This window comes from Atractosteus spatula, chromosome 13 (genome assembly GCF_055471065.1).
Source record: "Atractosteus spatula isolate fAtrSpa1 chromosome 13, fAtrSpa1.hap1, whole genome shotgun sequence".
In the NCBI taxonomy this organism is placed as follows: domain Eukaryota; kingdom Metazoa; phylum Chordata; class Actinopteri; order Semionotiformes; family Lepisosteidae; genus Atractosteus; species Atractosteus spatula.
In genome coordinates, this window is record NC_142718.1 from 20,551,760 (window position 1) to 20,571,086 (window position 19,327).

The 19,327-nt window shown below is 35.4% G+C and overlaps 1 protein-coding gene across 10 annotated transcripts in view; it reads right to left on the reverse strand.

The window, feature by feature from the left end:
* Positions 1 to 19,327, reverse strand: part of tns1b (tensin 1b) — a 262,650-nt gene that overhangs the window by 15,062 nt on the left and 228,261 nt on the right. For 5 of the 10 annotated variants that reach the window (XM_088931354.1, XM_088931353.1, XM_088931358.1 and 2 more), the window contains 8 exons: positions 15,308 to 15,501; positions 14,373 to 14,448; positions 10,636 to 10,731; positions 6,616 to 6,790; positions 5,113 to 5,870; positions 4,639 to 4,725; positions 4,012 to 4,143; positions 2,919 to 3,011 (listed from right to left, as the gene is read on the reverse strand). In XM_088931354.1, coding sequence (XP_088787480.1) covers positions 2,919 to 3,011; positions 4,012 to 4,143; positions 4,639 to 4,725; positions 5,113 to 5,870; positions 6,616 to 6,790; positions 10,636 to 10,731; positions 14,373 to 14,448; positions 15,308 to 15,501 — 1,611 coding nt within the window. Of the gene's footprint in view, positions 1 to 2,918; positions 3,012 to 4,011; positions 4,144 to 4,638; positions 4,726 to 5,112; positions 5,871 to 6,615; positions 6,791 to 10,635; positions 10,732 to 14,309; positions 14,449 to 15,307; positions 15,502 to 19,327 lie in introns of all 10 variants that reach the window. The other 5 variants (XM_088931352.1, XM_088931351.1, XM_088931349.1 and 2 more) reach the window with 1 other exon arrangement.

A 19,327-nucleotide genomic window follows, 5' to 3' on the forward strand; every position in this document is an offset into this window, starting at 1 on the left:
GAACATTACAAAATCGAAGTCAGATTCCCTTTTTAAAAAAATAAAATAATGCACAGCCACGCTACATCCTAAAATGCTAGCTAGGCTATGTATTTTATATGTTTACATAACATCAAGAAATATGATTACTAGACTAAGAAAAAACATTAAATTAAGCTACCATTTCAGTAACATCTAACATAACACAAGTGCCACCTATCGATCTGTTTTGAGCGTTAAGGGCTGAAAGTGGTATACCACAGTGTATTGACATGAGATTTGACAAGCATTCTAAATGGCTGCATCTGTGTTTTGATTTTCTAATTTTGAGTACAAAATGCAAGAAAACAAAAAGCTCAAAGCTATTTTGTAAATTAATGTCATTACTTAAAAAACAAGGAACATGAAATTCTAAAAAAAACAGGATTACTTCAAGAGTTATTCACACTAATATTTTTTGGTTCTTTGCTGTGAAAGCAAAACTAGGCAAAAGAAGGCAGGTTTTGGTGTTGTCCTTGTGTTTATGACTTTGTGAATGCCTGGCCATTGATCATAAACTCAAGAAATGTCCTTTTGCATTTCAAAAATAGAATTGGCCTGATGCTCTATTTTCTATTTAGCTAAGCTATTCTTTCATGGAGCATGCTTACATATTGTACATTTACAGAAAATAAGATTTAAAAAAGTAGAAGTACTGAATTTTTAAATTATTTATCCAGGTGCTGGAACAGGTAAGGCATCTATAAAAATGCTTCTTGAAAGTTATGCTGCAGGCCGCCCTTGCTACCATATGTGAGCTGTCTTAATCCTCTGTTAGTCACATTGTGCTCCTTGGCTAACCCAGTATAAATGTAAAACAGACATTTTAGGGTTTTGGCTCATACTTAATCCTTTCATGTTACAGGTCCCTGATTGCCAGTCCTTAAAACTATATTTGAGCACAAAGAATTTATTCAACTATATATTGGTAAGAGAGTTTAATGTAAACAGCTGAAAGGGAAATGGTTTCCACTAGAAAAGACATTCTTTTCCACGCTAAGAAAAATTAATCTCTTTCTGTTGCTTAGATCTGACCATGGATTGGAATTAAACAGAAAGGCTCTTTCTTAAAGAGGAGGGGAATGTTAGATGAAAGGTTTTAAAATACATTATCATTAGTAGCTTATGGATTTCATCAGTATTGTTAATTGTGTAAACTAATCTCTGAAAAACTTAATATTAAACAAGTAAACACAAGCCTCAGACTTGTTTAAATACATACTATAATTTAGATCTAATTAATGTTATAAAAAATTGTCTTCTCTTTCTGGTTTCATGGCTTCATCACTTTAATGAAGTACCAGTAAGTTACAGAAATAAGAAGAATAACATTTAGAATTATTTCTGAATAAATCAGGACACTTTTTGTTTTTAGTCAAGGTATGTTTAGTTGTTTCTAATGTACTTATGTACTTCTGCCTTAGGCTATTTGCCATTCTAAGTTGCAACAGAGTCATAAGTATGTAAGCAGACTGTTGAAGAAGACTAAGCTTCTATTGGGCCATAACACTGAACAATTTATGGACAAATCTTTAGATAGGACTACTGTATATTTAAGAAATGCAAACAATAATTGAAACATTAAAATTATTTTGACACTCCCATTCCTTTTCTGCTTCTCAATCATTCAGAATTTCTCACAATAATAAACAGATGCTTCCATAACATTTACCCAAACAGGATGTTTTCAAAGTAATGACAAACCCAACCCATAGCTGTACTGTACCTTTCACATGGAAGTAGTGATAAGAAATTCTTGTCTGTGTAGCTAAATATAACATGTATAATAAAAATAACATCTCGACATGAACATCAAGCCCATAAACGTGACTTAAACAAGATTCCAAGACTTTACTCTTTTGCCTTTTAAACAAATATACAAGCATGCCGATTACAGCAGACACGTATTTGTTAGTGTTAACCACATTTAACGATAGACAACTTTTTATGCAACTAAAAATATTTACTATTTATACTTCTTCTGTTTTTTCTTAGAAGAAGAAGTTTTTTTTTCTTAGATATACAATATAAAAATAAAAAATATGAAACATTACACATTGATACTGCATAAGAACATAAGAAGGGCTTCAAGAAAAGGTCATATGGTCTGTCTAGTGTATTTGGTTGTTAGAATGTGATTAATCCAAGAATTTCTTCAATTGTATCAAGGTATAAGATTCAACAATGTTACTGAGTAGTTTGTTCCAGACTCCCACAGATGTCCTCTGTATAAAGATGTATCTACTGTTTTCAGTTTTAATTACACATCTCCTGAATATCTGCTTGTGTTCTGTAGGCTGTATTTTACTGTTAATCTTGACAAAGTCCTTCAAGATTGCTTTGTCAGTGTGTTTGAAAAGTCACCTGTGAGTCTCCTTGTTTCAAAATTAAAAAGATCATGAATTTATCTTTTTATTATAGGATTATGGTTACAGTATATCATTCTCTGTGTAAACTGACAACCAAAAGTTCACAATTATATTAAAAGAGATCTAAATCATGTGTTGTATAGTTTTAACATTACTTCTCATGCCAGGAATGCTACCTGCTTGTCATTGTTCTACATACAAAATGTTTGTATTCTTGCACTTTGTTACTCATTTATTGTTACACATTTGCGTAGTTTAATTAACAGTAACTAATTCAACAACTAAGCTCCCTTTTTGTCTTATTTTTTGTCTTACTCTCAGCTCCAGAAGATGGCACTAAATACCACACTAATCTACTGACTTCATCCTCCACATTGTTCAAAAATCTGTGCATTTACAACTACAAGGCTTGGCAATAGAAAATTCAGCTGCTGTACAGTACAAACCTCAATCCAAAAGGTGCAGGGGTTTTTAAAGGACAAAGAATTTCCAAGTCAATTTGGTTAGATTACCAATCTGTTAAGTACTTACCAAAGTAAGGTTCATTAGGACACCCCTTCAGTTTAACCCCTTTGGGACTTGTTTCTATCAAAAAGTGTCGCACAAGCTCATTGGTAATGTCACCTGAAACAAGAGGAGCAAGAATATAAGTCTGTTTTTTCAGACGTGTATGCAGGAAACTCAGAATGCTTTTGGGCACTGGCATTTACTGTATGTCTGTGTTCAAAAGTAGAATGTTAATTTAAGTATGACTGATTATAAAACAAAACACTATTTCCAATGAATATAGTAACCTAAGTTTAAAAACAACAGATTACAGTAATTTAATGGCTATATACAGAATAATTCTCTACAGTGATCCAGGCCTGGGGGAAGTTTGTAAGCAAGTTCATAACAAAGTCTAATATGTTAAAAATACAATTTTAGAGTTGGGACACATTGTTTTGTGTGTGAGAAGCTGAAGGATAATATTACTGTATTTATTGCCATAGGTGTTGCTATGGTAGTGCAAAAAGGCAATGAATGCTCTAAAATACTTTAAAGAGATATCTCAACATCCAATAATATCTGCTCAGACAGGTCAAGTCATAAAGTGTTTAAAAAACTTTTGAATTTTAGTTGGAGAAAATCAATTGTGAAATTGCCTTTAAATTTAAGTATTTGGCTTGAGTGGGTCAGAGAGGAATAAAACAATAACATTGCATAGAGATTATATAACACCAGTTTAGCAATGGACAAAGATTCAGGCAATGGGGTTGAAAATGCCTTTGACCAGGTGTAGCGGAGCTAGTCTCAGCTGCCTAGGCTGAGGGAGGTCTCCTTTAGCTCATGCAGCTGGCTCCCTGTGGGTTTGCGCCCCAGGTGTTATAGTCCGAATCTGCGGGGTGGAGCGGCAGAGGGCAAGAGACTGCGTGGAATCGTGACGGTCACACAGGCTTAAGACTAATGTCTAGCATTGTAAATACAGTACATCTTATTTTAAAGAGCTGATAGTAATGTAGATTTGTAATAAGGATAATGCTTACATATTGTTGCATTGTCTGAGAGGGAGACCCATTTAGCAGGGAGCCCATTAGTTCATAATGACTGAGCAATAGACAGTGCTTTGGCTGGGATACCATACCTTTTTTATTTTGCTGTACCACTGTGGGAGGAGGAGAGGCTACCTTCATGGCAAGGCCATAGGCTCCCCTGAATGAGTGGCTGTCTCGTATAACAAAGGCCCCCGGCTCTCTGTCCTTCAGCAAACCGATTGCTGAAAGAAGAAGGGAAGAGGAAATCCACTGTTTTATGATCTCCTTCCAGATACAGTTACCACATAATCTCCTTATTTTGGTGTTTGTATTCAGAAAGAGAGAAGGAAAATGAGAGATGGTGCATAATGGGTTGCACTTAATTTTATAATATTCAGCATAAATAAAAGTCAAAGTCAGAATTAATAAAATGTGCCCTCAGAATATGTTTGGTATTTTGGTATTTCCCATATAATTAGATGCATACGGAGTAAATTAAGATGCACATGTACAGTATGTCATTACATTGCTACTGCTTGCAACTATACTTCTGTAAGTATGCTAAGCTAAATGGCGATTTCTTATGAAGAACTGGTTAAAATTAATAGTAGAGTGAATAAGACTTTAATATATGTAGTATAGCTAAAGCGTATTGAACTATAAACAGCACCAATATCAAATTAATTTAGATCAAACTAATTTTGTTAGCATAGTCCAACCTGCATACTCTCCCTTACCTTGCTCCCGAGAGATGTCTGGTTTATACCAGAACTTTGAAGTATCCTGCACAAACTTCACATTGGCCCTTGTCTCTGGACTTGCATCTGTACAGAGTTGTCAGCAAGACCAATTACAAAAAAAGAACGGGGGGTTAATTTGAGATACACAATACAGTATGTGCCATTGTGACTTTAGAACATACATGATATCTGTAGTCAATAAACTGCCTCTGTGTTTATGTAAAATAATTATTCAATAACTTATTCAATCTAATTTTCTAATATATATTTTTTTAATTCTAGAAAATCTCGGTGAAAATACCCTATCCTTCTTTTTTATTTTACCTCGGTAATTAAGATACATTTATAGTAAATATTTTCAAAGAACTGAAAACCCCCAAAAAAGATATTTCCATTATTATGATGATGTACCCTATTGCATGCTTATTTATAAATACTTCAAAACACAAAAGCCAAACATTTTATGCTTACCGCACATGGTGAGCTTAGAGAAGTCTGGCAAGGTGTGAGAGAAGGATGCACTTGGGGTGCTGCCACCACTTGACACAGGCGAGGACATCTTTCCATTCAGTGTGCCATAAGACAGAACACCATTGGGGCGCTCGCCACTGGACATTCGCCTCTTCTCTGGGAGTACAGGCTGTGGGACAGGGCTGCCTTGCCGGAGCCCAGGGCTTTCTGCGAAGCCAGCAGGTGAGACAGGGAAGGAGGGTGTCGATGGTGGATGGTAACCAGAGGAGCTGCTCTGTCTTGACAGTGTGCCATGTCTCTCATCGGGACTGGAATACCCATACATCACATGTCTCTCCAGGCTTGGACTTCCGGGGGTCACTTGGCTAACTGCTGGATGCCTGCCCAGTACAGGGCTGCTGGGAGTCCCTGGCTCACTTCCATTTGCTGCCACTATGTGGCGTCCCATGGCAGGACTTCCTTGGTTGACCATCCGTCGTGCCAGCGCTGGACTTGGAGGTGTGTTGGTTGCCACTGTGCGGTGGAGGGTGTGAGGGCTTCCGGGCACTGTGTGGACACCCACAACACTGACCTGAGCACCTTCAGGCTGGTATGGACTGTAATCAGGACCCACATAGCTGCCTGTCATGCTGCCAGAGCCAGGGAAAGAAGGGGTGGGGACACGGTATGTGCTTTCTGAAGGTTGGGAGCGGAAACCCGAGTCAGCCACATGGGGGGGTGTACCCATTCGGATACTGCTGTCAGCAGAAGGATAGCTTCTGATACAGAAGGAGAGAAGATAAGCTGGTCATTAGAAATTTAAAATGTCAATTTGAACATTGTTTATACTGCACAAAGATTCTCCAAATCAACTTTTTTTATTATCATTAGATAGTTACATTACATGAAGATGATACTCATGTGCTCATCAAAAGGGGAGATGATATTCTCTTGATGTCTATTCAGCTAACTAGATGCAAATTTGAATAAATAACAGGAGGAGAGGACCATCCTGAATTCTCATCTGAGTTTTAAAAATGAACAGGTTTCATACACATTATAATTTATGATTTGTTTTGTGATTATCTTTTATTAAGCCTGTGATATGTTTAAAATACAGTATAAACCTGTGTGTATTTCATAAAGCTGCAGAACAGCCAAAAAAAGTAAGGCAGGAAAACCACACTCTCAGTAAAAGCCTTTCTGAGGGAAATAAAAAAGTCACATCTTTACATGCATTTCCTCTTCAGTTATCTTGGGAAAACACAAGGGTTTTCAGACTTAGACTTATTTCCTTAAGAACACAGTAGAGATTAATTTAAATGTAAGTGACTGAAGCTTTTGTGCTATTTGTGTTGCAGTTTATTGTAAAATAAATGTGGTCCTACAGGTACCTCTTTCAAATAATTAATTCATACAACTATTCATTCACAATTCCTTTAAAACCACAGATGAAATCCAGGTTCTTAATATGTAATTACTTTCTGTTAAGGGAGTTTCTTATGAGATATGGTTATTGCTCACCCTTCAGCACTTTGAATGGGACTGCTGGTTGACAGGGGCGAGGTGAAGGCATGAGAGGGGGCTGTGTGTCTCCCTGGGCTATCCATGCCATAAGTGGGTGGTACAGGGGAGCCTGGCTGGCCTCCTCCCCCAGCTGCAGCTGTCCGAGCAACTGACTCCACATAACTCCGAGGCTCTGTAAACAAAGATGGCACCAAGAAAACAGATTTTATTATCATATACTGTACTGATTTAAATTGATTATTCTTTATCATTAACACTGTAGTGATTTTAAAGAGAAACCATATTTACTGATTTTCTGTTCAAGTCTTGATCCTTTCTGTGGTCCAGTAATTACATTAAAAAAGTAATTCAGTAAAAAAGTCATTTTTAGACATTATCCAAACACCTACTTACAGTACATTATATACAGTTTCTAACTGAAATGGACTCTACAAGAACAATATGGGTAAGATTCACAATCAAATTTGATCAAATCTAAACTTTACTGGTATTTAAAATGACAGAACCTAGTGATTTTGATTTTTTGGTTCAATTTTCAAGGACCATTTGTGAAGGGAAGCAAATTGTTTCACTCAATTTAGCTACTGAGCATTAAAAAGAGATTAAACTGAATATTACATGCAGACAAAATAGTTTCTTGCATTGATTCAATAAAAGCCTGTCTTCTGTGCTGAAATGAAAGGTAATGTCTTCTCTTGTGGTTATTTCCTGCATTCATCTTTCACTTCTCAGTAGTAAAATCATTAGTGGTTTTTTTACTGCTCTGAACTTGCTTGCTTTGTTCTTATGCTTTTTTTTTCTCTGTGCCTCAGGTATATTACCAAGAACAGAATGACAATATACTGCTTCTTCTTAATAGGGAATGCAAAGGAACTCAATGCACTTGTTTTAACTGGTCATGCTAAAATGATTAACCAAATGTCATATTTTTATTACACCGATACAAATGCAGTATATCTAATTATTTTTATTTAAAATTACATATTTTTACATACCTTTTGTTTGCATATTTTTTTTCAAAACATTAAAATAGGTATGGGTACGGTTGTATGGGGACAGCAGATTAAAATTGGTAATCGAGGTATATTAAATACTGCTTTACTTTCACTCCAGCTCGTGCAGGCTTCGATTTCCCATAACATTTTGTTCTCCCCAATTTTCTACAGTTATTTGAATTTCATCTCTGATGCTGAAATCACTTTTGCTCCATATAAGATTCAAATAAACGTTATGAAGACTAAAGTTAAGTGTACAGTGACTGGAAACAAATGTTTGCCGTAAATCGTTACCTCATAAAGCTCAAATTCAAGAATGCTGTTAGCATTCTGAATGAAAAAAAAGAATGCCATTTTAATACATTGCAACACATTGTAGAAATACAAGAACAAGTGCACAGAGTGCAGTTTAAGAATTGTAATGGATGAATATTTTTTGGCAAGTAGAAGGAAACTAGATTCAATCTTATTGTTGGTTCTGTACCTTTAAAAATGAGACATATAAATATCACCCCGAAAGAAAGCAATGGAAATGACAATGTTTCTTCCTTAAAAAAGGAAATTAAACAGAAGGAAATCTATAAATCAAGTACAATGTCATCACTACTATTAAGAATGGGAAAACAATGTTTGAAACAGGAAGGAACCCAGAATGTTATTATAATTGGATTTATGGCTGGTTGAATGATTCCTATTATTAGTTCCTTAAATAATATTAAATGTTTACTGTACCTCAATTTAAAAGTAACACAATGCAAAACATTGATATAGAATCTATATCTACATATAAACATGTAAACTATAGACTTGTAAGATAGTACCTTCAGATATTGTAATTTAGGAAATTGATATTTATATTATTAATCCAATAAAGAAATCTATTGAAAAGAGGTGTCACAGTGCTGCAGTGGTAAGCATACCCATCCAGGGTATATCTTGCCTTGTGCCCATTGCTTGCCAGGATAGGCTCCGGCTCCCCCACTAACCAGTATTGGATAAAGTGGTTAGAAAATGGATGGATGGAATATGAATAGGCAATAAGAATGTAAGATGTGGAAAAAATCCCAAAAAACTGAGATGGTTATTTTGCAGGACACATTATAACGGTGTGATCAGCACCCTTCGAATAATGGAGAGCCCTGGGATGCGTTACTGATGTGAGGGTGGCAGGATAAGAAAGTGATGTGGAGTACTCTCATACAGCCATTCTTACCTTCCTCATTTTCATTTAAAGGACTACTGTCTGCATCTGACAGCAGAAAAAGACAAGGAAAGGAGAGTCAAAGAACAGATGTTTTACAGTGAGAGAGTGGAAGAAGAAAGAACCATCAGAGAAATAGTGTGAAAGAATCAGGTCAGAGCAAAAGAGAAGATATTGGAAATGGAGGGACAGAAAATTCAAGAGCTGGAAAGGAGTGAAAATATGAAAAGAAAGACAAAGTTTGCTTGGTAAGCAAATCTGCTACTCAAATAGCCATGTAACCCTTTCTTAGTAATGAATTATATATAGTATTAGACAAGGAATTCAGAAGTGTTCAATCTATTAACTTCCAAGAAAAATTTGACTTACAAGTTTGGAGGTTATATCAATAGTGTAATGTTTCACCATGGTGTAGAGCATACCACTCCCTGATTCTTTTTGAAAGATTAAATTGAACCAAGCACAAAAAATCATGTTTTGTACTTAACATCCTTCAGCTGCACATGTAAACCCACCTGAAGTACATGTAGTGAGAAACAACTCTTATTAAAAAACATCAATTTCATATATAATATTTTTTCTCTTCATATGTAAGCAACTCTTGTCTCTTCTATGTAGCAAGGGAAAAATAATACATTCTCAAATGAGTCTTTCTAACCCAACAAAAGCATTCAATAACTCCAAAGATCAAAGTGGAGCTCTCTTGGTTTTTCTAAATGGCAGCAAATTGCTTAGTCAAAGATGTAAATTACCCCACCAACACCACCAAAAAACCAAATATATACACAGAGCATCTAAGAGGTGTCTGACTGATTTATCATTGAAACCTGGTTTGCAACTTGATTGCATGCTGTGCCAACACTGTTATGTGGCCTTCATTCATATTATATCACAGTATATTTCCACAAACTATTAGCATGTAGTCATAAATCAGTTCAGGGAATTGCCATTCTGTGAACCATCAGAGTTTGAGTTCACACCACATCAAACATTTTAAACAGCAGAGGTTGTTTTTAGTTAAAGGACTAACTTTTGGCGTAATACTTTAAGACTTCAGAGTAGTAGTGCTAAATAATCTGTGAAATTAATTCATTTATTACAGATGTTACAACAGCTGTTAAAGGGAAAATATATAGAATCTTAATCTATTTGACAAAGATTTAAACCAAATCCAAGATGTTTTAAAATTGAAAATAAGAATTATTGCAAGTGTAAAAGCCAACTCGCTCTGTCAAATGTTCTGTATCAAATGTGACTACTACTACAGGATTCACATTTTTTTTGAGTAATGGATCAAGTCAAATCCACATTTTTCTTTAGCAGATGACTGCTTTCCTTTACCGAAGCTTGTTCGATTGGGATGAACTAGTTCACAAATCACTAATTTTAATCAGAGTGCTAAAATCTTACAAATGATCTATAGATTAACCTTTATTAGATATAATGGACAGCAACTAGAATATATTAACGGTTTCTTATATTTAAAATAAGCAAGATCAGGTCAGAGTTCATATATGGTGGGACTCTGGATAAGGAGATAATGTTTTCAACCATTTTCTATGAAAAGATAAGAAATTATTAAAATCTCCAGAAAATATTATGAATGGGGAAAAGGATACAATGAAATAATAATTGCCTTTATCACCATTGTAAAAACTAACATTAGAACCTATGAACAAGCCCCAGTGCCCTTAAGTAAAAAAAAACGAGGTGATACACAGTGCTTTCACTTTCATACTTTTACAGGGCCTCTACTGTTTGGATCTCTTGAAAACATTTTTCAGGAGTGTTCAGAACAATTTTAGATAAACGTGGACTCACCAGTTCCAGACTGCTGGAGAAGGATCTCAGCTGGGTTGTGAGGCTTCAATCCAAGGGCTGACAGAGGAGTTTTTGCTAGGCCAGGAGGGGAACGGCCTAAGAGAGAAAGTATCATTTTCAACATCAAGCACAAACACTGTTTTACCAGTAAATGCTGTGGATGCCTGTGTGTTCAACATATTCTGGAAGTCTGTGTGTTTCAACGCTATATTTGCCTAAATTTTCAAACTGTTTTCATAACCATACAGTAATTGTCCCTAAGTATTGATATAGTTTCAAACATAACCTCATTAATAAGCTGATATCACTAATTGTACTAATTTAATATTTGGAGTGTCCTGTGGTATATTGGTTTCTTTTTGTGAATTTCATTGGAATGAAATTTTGTTTGGCAAAAGCATTTGTAGCAAGAATAATTTACTCATTGAGTCTGTCATCACTTGAGAGAAAATTGACACAGCAGTAACAATAAAAATTATTCCAATACATAATTTCAGAGAATGAAGGGTAAGAATGCTTAGGAATGTTTTAACTTGGTAAATCAAGCTAGTATTTTCAAATGTGTATGTGGCAAATGTGTATGTGTACTCATGTATACTCACACATCAAAACAAAACAATACACACGTTATAAAGAAATAAATGTGTGTATACAGTACACATACAGTATAACACAAAAAATCCTCACTGCCATGCAACAGTTTGAAATTATTCTGGTTTCAGTACTATAACATTAGCACTATAGTAAATTAGTACTAACATAGTAAGATGTAGCAAAGAATACTATTGTGCAGCATGGCATCTAAGAACATTTATGAGCAGAGATTAACCTGATGACTTTTGTTACAGTTGCTGTTTTCTTGTAATGAAATATGTTCTAGGAAAGCCAGCTTGACAAACTGCAGTATCTAAGTATATAAAATAATTTACAGCTTTCTGAAACCAAAAGCATAAAACAAGAAAGGATTTGTTTGCAGCTCAGTCTCTATATCTTTCATAATCTTACTTTCCATGTGCATGCAAAATGAAATAGAGGGAGAGAAAGAGTGCTGGATGGAAGGGACAGACACGACACTGGAACTGTTTCATGCATCTTCCACTTACCAAAGAATCCCAAACAATTCTTTGTTTTGCAGCCAAATGCTGCACACTGCTATGGCATTTGGGCTGTTTTAGATGGGTTCCATATAACACCTACATTTCACTGTAGGAGGAGGGAGCCGTCATAAAATACAGTCTTAAATCATTCTATTTGTTCTAATGTTCACAAAGGAAAGAGTTCATTTCAACATTCTGCTTTCATGAAAACCACCACAATAAAAGAAATTGTAACATGGGCCAATCTTAGTCATTAATAACTGACTCAGAATTCATCTTAAGTGGGAAAAAGTAATCTTTACAATATAATCCTATATACAGGTACACCAACAAAGAAACAAAGACCTACAAGTGATCATTAAAATTAGCAGCTTTTGGGACATGAAACAGAAGACATTCAGAGCTGCATGGCTCAGGGACAAACATTCTAATAAATTGCTTAAGGAAAGGACTGATGAAATTCTGGGATCATGAAATTGCTCCAAGTCAAACAGGATTAGCTAATAGTTTAACCTTTGTTATGTACCTATGTTTTAAAGTAATATGCATCTTAAACTAAGTAATGATCTCATGGTGAGAATCAATATGTTAACAAATATCAGTAAAGATTTAAATTAAAGGTTTTCTGTAAACCGAATGCATGTATTTACAATATGCAGTACATGCATGTCAGTATTTAAATGCAACAAAACTGTACAATCTTGATTATACTTGCAATTATTGTGGAATTCTAAGATTTATCACTATTTTTATTGCTTCTCCTTCAAAAAGATAACTTTCTTTGTGATTTGGGAAGCTAAATCCTAGTGGGTACCTCAAACAGAGATCTCTTCATAACAGCATATTCTTCAAAGCCCACAAGAGCACTGGAAGGTTTTTATGAAAGCAAAACAGTGATGGAATTCTTTCTCATCTGTGGGTTGAAGAATGTCTATTAGCCAACACAAACCCTTACTGGCAAAATAAGATTACTTGTCAATAAGACTGTATGTGCTTTCTGATTTTATTTGATTACAAGTAATACATGGCTCAGTACTTTAACTGGCATAAACATAATTTATTTTTTTAATTGTGCTGGGATTCTATAGTGATACTCTGTTCAGGGAAGAAAACATATATTTTTAAAACACTGAACATTGTATCGTTGTACAGATATTGACCCTAGAATTTGGTATGTACTGTAATCTTCTTTTCTTACAGCAATTCCAAATATTACAGTGCTGGTTTTAATGTTGACTAATAGACAATTTGTTAAACTAATTGAAACACTAATGCTTCATAGAAATAGGAAAAGGATATCTTCAAAGCATAAAAACCCATCACCAAGAGAAACAGCTGTAAATAAGACAAAATAAAAAATCAAAACTTTTTCTGAAGTTAGATTGAAAACTCAGGTGTTTGTGAACCACCCTTTTTCAGTAGTACCTAAAGTCTCTGTTAACTAACAGTTAATATGTTTTTTGTAATTGTTATTATTAACCTATACTGTGACTTTTGCACTATGAAAAAAAATTCTTAAAATGTTTTGTCACAAGATTAATACTTGTGCTTGTATACATCTGTATACACATCTGTACATTTCAACACTGTTTTTAAAATGTTTTTTAAACAAGATAATACACCATTATTATGAGAATAATTCATAATTGATTAAGTCATTGATTTTGTCATGTTCTTCTTTTGTTAAAATATGTTGCTCTTTTCAGGGTTTCAGCATAATTGCTTAATATTTCTAAATGTAGCATTTCTTGCCATGATTACAAATCTCAAGAAAAGTAATTGATTGAATTAAAAACACATGAAAATGGGTTATGATCTTATTTTCCTAAACAAAGACAACCAAAGAATTCTGTCATGTACATGATTGTGTCGGTTAACAGATTTTGTCTACATATCCATCCAATTCCTATACATTTTGTGAAACAGAGGGGTGTGGGGGAGCCAGAGCCTATCCTGGAAAGCAATACACGCAAGGCAGAATGTACTCTTGGTGAAACGCCTGTCCATCATAGGGCACAGACAGACACAAACATGAACACACTCTAATTTTCCAAAAAGCCAATTAGCCTTACATCTACAGTATGTTCTGGAATGTGGGAGCAAACCCAGAGCATACCCACATGAATATGTGAAGAACACATAAGCTCCACACAGACAGTACCCCAAGATCCAGAATTGGACCCATGGCCACAGTGCTGTGAGGCAGCAATGCTAACCACTACACCACCATGTCGCCCAACAACCTTTGTAAACAGTGATTTATCAACCTAACCATTTATCAACCGGGTTGCAATTTTACTTTGACACCTACAGTATTAAACCTTAAAACATGTAACATGTAACATGCAAAAACTGAATAAGTGAAAATGGTATCACTATCTGTACAGTTCTACCATAGAATGTTAGGAAAAATTATATGAATTCAAAAAGCAAAACCTTCAGCTGCAAAAAATTAAAAATGTGGCACCATTAATTTCTAAATTTACATAGTGATGGGTTTTTAGGAGGCCATCTACAGTATCTGTAGTCTACTCGTTTTTAAACAGCGCCCTCTTCCTCCAGGGATGGTGAACTTACACAGGTTGTAGTAAGGGGTTTGTGGTGACACAGGAAAAGCAGGGGTCAGGGGAAGGACCTCACCACCACTGCTGGATGTGGGACTTAGTGGAGCGCCATCTATTTCTTCAAATGCCTCTCTGTAGCTGTGCATATGTGGCTGCACAGGACAAGAAGAGAGCATCATACATTTATGAGGCTTACAAAAACAAAGTCATGTAAAACACAGCACTGTTCTTGAAGAGAAATACTTATTTAACAATAGAAGACCTATTCAGCTATTCTCTGATGGTCCACTTTCCAAGGACACCTCAAGATTCAAGATATTTTGTATGTATGCCTTTTCATAGCAACCATTAAGTCATTGAATGACATGATTCTACAACTTTACAAATACATATTATTTATCCTAATACGGCATAAAATAAAAAATGGGAATAAGTGGGCCAAAGACAGCAGCCAGTGCTTGAACCTTGGAATTACATCATAGTACTTTCTGTATCCACGTTGCTAAGTTTCTGTATTTACATATGTGGCTATTTCAGAACTAAATGGTTAGTTACATAAAATCAAATTTGTGTATAATAATGTGTTCCATGCAGTATTATAATATTATTGCAGAACTTTTGACAACTTTGTTGATTTGTTGAGTTTTATTATTTATTAGGTATTTGTTATAATTTTACTTGTTCACATAAAAAAAAAACATCTATTCAAAAGGTAACTATTAAAGGGCTTGTCATTTTGAATATTACAGGGTATATTGTATCACAGGGTATATATACTGTACTTCCTTTGAATACATTTTAATAATTGGTAAGATACCAGTAAAAAGTTAAAAATGCTCTATTTTGCTGTTAACACTTTCTAAACCCATCCATCTTATACAGTATTTACACAAAAACAGCTAAATCTCAACAGCCATAATGAGGAGCCACAGATTGAACATCTATTCAGGTTTGAAAAAACTGGAAACATGTATTTGCTTGGTTTGTAGAAAGCATCTTATAAATATGTACCTCCTTTGGTCGGCCCCCTGGATTTGCAGCAATAGTATTGACCACCTCGGGAGAGACGCATCGAATGGGGGACCGAACCATGGTACTGTGGGTAGAGCTTCCGTCGTGGCCATTCTCATACTGCCCTTCACTGGTTGTTCTGCGTCGTGTGGGGGCGGACGATTCATCAGGCAACATTCCTTGGGACCGGACACCTGCACAAAAACAGGACACCTGAGCTTCAGTGTTAAAGTTTTCTGCTAGTCAATCAATTACACACATGGTTTCCAAAACAATGAAACACACACAGTATAAATAATATTTAATATTCAATATTTTCACGAAATAAAACACTGAACATTTTCTCTAGTCATTGAAGCAAACAATCCAGTTTTATTCTAGTTCTCTGGATAATAGCACTTCTGACTTAATGTCCTGCAACAGCTTGAAATGAGCAAATTCCAACAATTTTTGTTAAGCACAAAGAATGCATTGTTTAAAATAAACAGAAACTCTTAAGAAAACAATAAGACTTAAATGCTTAAATTATTATTATGAATACTTTTTTCAAAGCACGTCCAAATAACCTGGCTGTAGAAATAATCATCTTGACAAAGCCTGCTATAGAACTTCCATCCACCTGTTTTCCATCCATTTTTGAAAAACGATTCTTCCAATTCAGGATCAGGATTGCGGGGAGCCGGAGCTTATCCTGGCAAGCAACGGGCACATCCTGGATGGGACGTCAGTCACAAACACAGACACACAAATACTCACACCTTTCCCAAAAGTGAATTCAACTACCAGTAGGTTTTTGGACTGTGGAAGGAAACCAGAGCACCTAGAGGAAACACACGTGAAGCCAGGGGGAACCTAACAACTCCATACAGATATCACCCCAGGTCTAGAATTGAATCCAAAATCCCAGCGCTGCAAGGCAGCAATGCTACCTACTGTGCCACTGTGTTGCCGGCACAAATTCCAGTTAAAAGTATTTAGCAAGAGAGTACTTGTAAGAAACCAAGAATAAACCATTTCATACACAAAACATTTTTTTGTGAAGCCGTCTTATAATCCTCATAAACGAGAGTTCTGATTGTTACATACTGTATCAGTAAAGATAGTGGGGTGTAATGGAAATCAATGACAAAGACTTCCCTGTTAAAAACCTAAGGCTGCTGCTGGAAGAGGTGTTAGCGGGGCCAGCAGGGGTCGCTCACCCTGTGGCCTATGTGGGTCCTAGTGCCCCAGTATAGTGACGAGGACACTATACTGTTAAAAGGCGCCGTCCTTCAGATGAGACGTAAAACCGAGGTCCTGACTAACATTAAAAATCCCAGGGCATTTTTCAAAAAGAGTAGGGGTGTAACCTTCATTACTCTGTTCTCCTCCCCACTAATAGCTGGTATGTGGTGAGCGTTCTGGCGCACTATGGCTGCCGTCGCATCATCCAGATGGGGCTGCACATTGGTGGTGGTGGAGGGGAGTCCCCATTACCTGTAAAGTGCTTTGAGTGGAGTGTCCAGAAAAGCTCTATATAAGTATAAGCAATTATTATTATTATTATTTAAAATTGCAATTCTGTATTTGGAAAGGATTTCTGTACATTATCCTAGAGGGAATGCACAATTTCATTTCCACAGTTCTAAGCTCAAACACAAATTTTCCAATGAATCACATATAAAGGAATGAGAAATGATAGAAAAGCCTGCAATAACGCAAAACATTGCATACACAGTATCACGTCACATGCATTCATATAAAGCATCCATACACCGTATATACTAACAGAACTACCCAAGCCTAAGAAAAAACATTGAAGTGTGAGTTACAGAGTTTTGGAAATTAAGCTACAACATCTGAAAAATATTTACATGATTCCAATGTTTTGCATTAGAGTCAGCCTGCTCCACATAATGTGAAATATTAGCTTCCAGCTATAAGAGCCTCTGTACCTGCTGCCTGCAGCCTGCAATGTGCCAGAGTGGTCAAGAACAGTGCAATTGAGAGTCCGAAAGATTCTGACCATCCACAACAAACATAGATCGCCAGTCATTTTCCTTCACATTTTTAAACACTACCAATAGCACAATATTTGTGGAGTATTGTAAAGGTCTTATAAAAATACAAACACATCTCTAGCAACACTGTTGTCCTAGAACAGAAGACTCTGGAAGCTGAATTTACTTTTCTTACCACAACGGTTTTGTGACTTCCTTTGTAAAATTAGCTGAAAAAACGTATCTCATGGATAACCTCACTACTTGCGTTTTTTATTTTGTTTGTTGTATCCTGTTAAATTTTCAGTTTTAACTTTTTTTCTTTTGGTCGTCTATTTGAGCACATCACCATTTGAAAACCAAAACTATGCCCAAAAAATCTATAACCTCACATGCGAATGAGTGCAAAGAGCATGTAGTTCATTTCCCCTATGATGTATTAGGCCACGAAACATGCAAACCAGATGTCCAAAAACTTTACTACTTCACAGCTGCAGATGTCAAATACTAGGCCTTGTTACCTTGACAACAGGGTTTGGCTAAATGATTCCAGCTGGTACAGCAGGGAATCCCAGGATGGAAAGATTTTTCTGTCAATTGGCAAAGCACTGAGAGAGTATAACAGACAAATCAGAAAATCTACAATTTCCTTTTTAGAAAAATATACAAAGAACCACTCTGGGTCTCCTATATATGTTTTCACTCTCTCTTTTTCTGTCTGTATCCTTGCAAATGCTGTAAAACATCAATTTAAGTTATCAGAATTCTAGCACATACAGTATGGTTGTGAGCTTCTTTCTGTTTCATGGTAATACAGTTAACTCCTTTGTTATAATCGTTCTGCTATCACTTACTGTACAATACAAATACACAGTTAATATGACTCCTGTTTTGAATGTTTCTTAGGAAAGACATTAATGCTGCTGCACGGTAATTTTTAGAAACAAAATGACCTCCGTTTTTTAGGATGCTTGTTTCTTATTCTAAGCAACTTAAACGCTAAAAATGATCAAAGAAAACATCCTTTTCCAACCTTGAATGATTGAAGTGTCTCTGTAGCTGCCCTTGCTCTGCGAATGCTGACAAAATGAATCTTGCTGTAAACAGAGACCGACTGCAAGCCTTACATTCCACAACACAGAATGACCTTTTGTGATTTTTTTCTCAGCTATTTTTTCTGATTTTTTTGCCTCTTCTAACTTTGAAAGGACAAAAAATAAACCAATTGTTCTTAAAGATTTATGCAAGTTTTTTTTTTCTTTTCTGAATATTTAAACTATGAGCCCTTTATAACAATAGAGGCTATTTTCTTAAAAAGAATGAGTCTAGTCCCAACAAAATTAGAAGAGAGCAAAATGAAATAAAAATTGAAAGAAATTTCTAGAAGCATTTGCTTTGATAATAAAATCACATTCAAAGTATCAAAAAGTATAAAATAAATATTATAATATTTTACTATATCTGTGACATTACCTATAACAAAAACTCAATATGCAGGCATCGGGAGAATGTAACACAGATATTGGGAAAATACCAATAAGGAAAAAATACCAAAAATGTAACAACATTGAACTGTTCCTAAATGGAATGTTGGCACAAATAAATGCAGAGATTGTGATACAATAATCACAAAATGTGGGCATTATGCTACAAGAACCCCACAATTTATAATTGTTGTTTAACAGCAACTTTGCTGTTGCTTTGTTCCAAAATAAGTCATATCACAGACACAGGCAACAGTAACATTGTTACCAAAAGAATAAGAAATTTATGTATTAGTTTTGCTGTGTAAATGAACCTATGAATTTCACTGCATTTGATAAATTCTATCACTATGATCTCATTAAATAAAATGTACTGTAATTGTAAGGGGTTAGTCTTCATTAAAGTTTGCACACAATTCCCTTGAGCAAAAGAGGCTAAAACATGGTTAAAACACTGCCTCCTTTGACTTTATTTTTAAATACTATTAGAACCATGGTTTTTCATTGAATTGTCCAACATCACAGTAAACAGAAGGACTTATTGACCATCTTTCAAA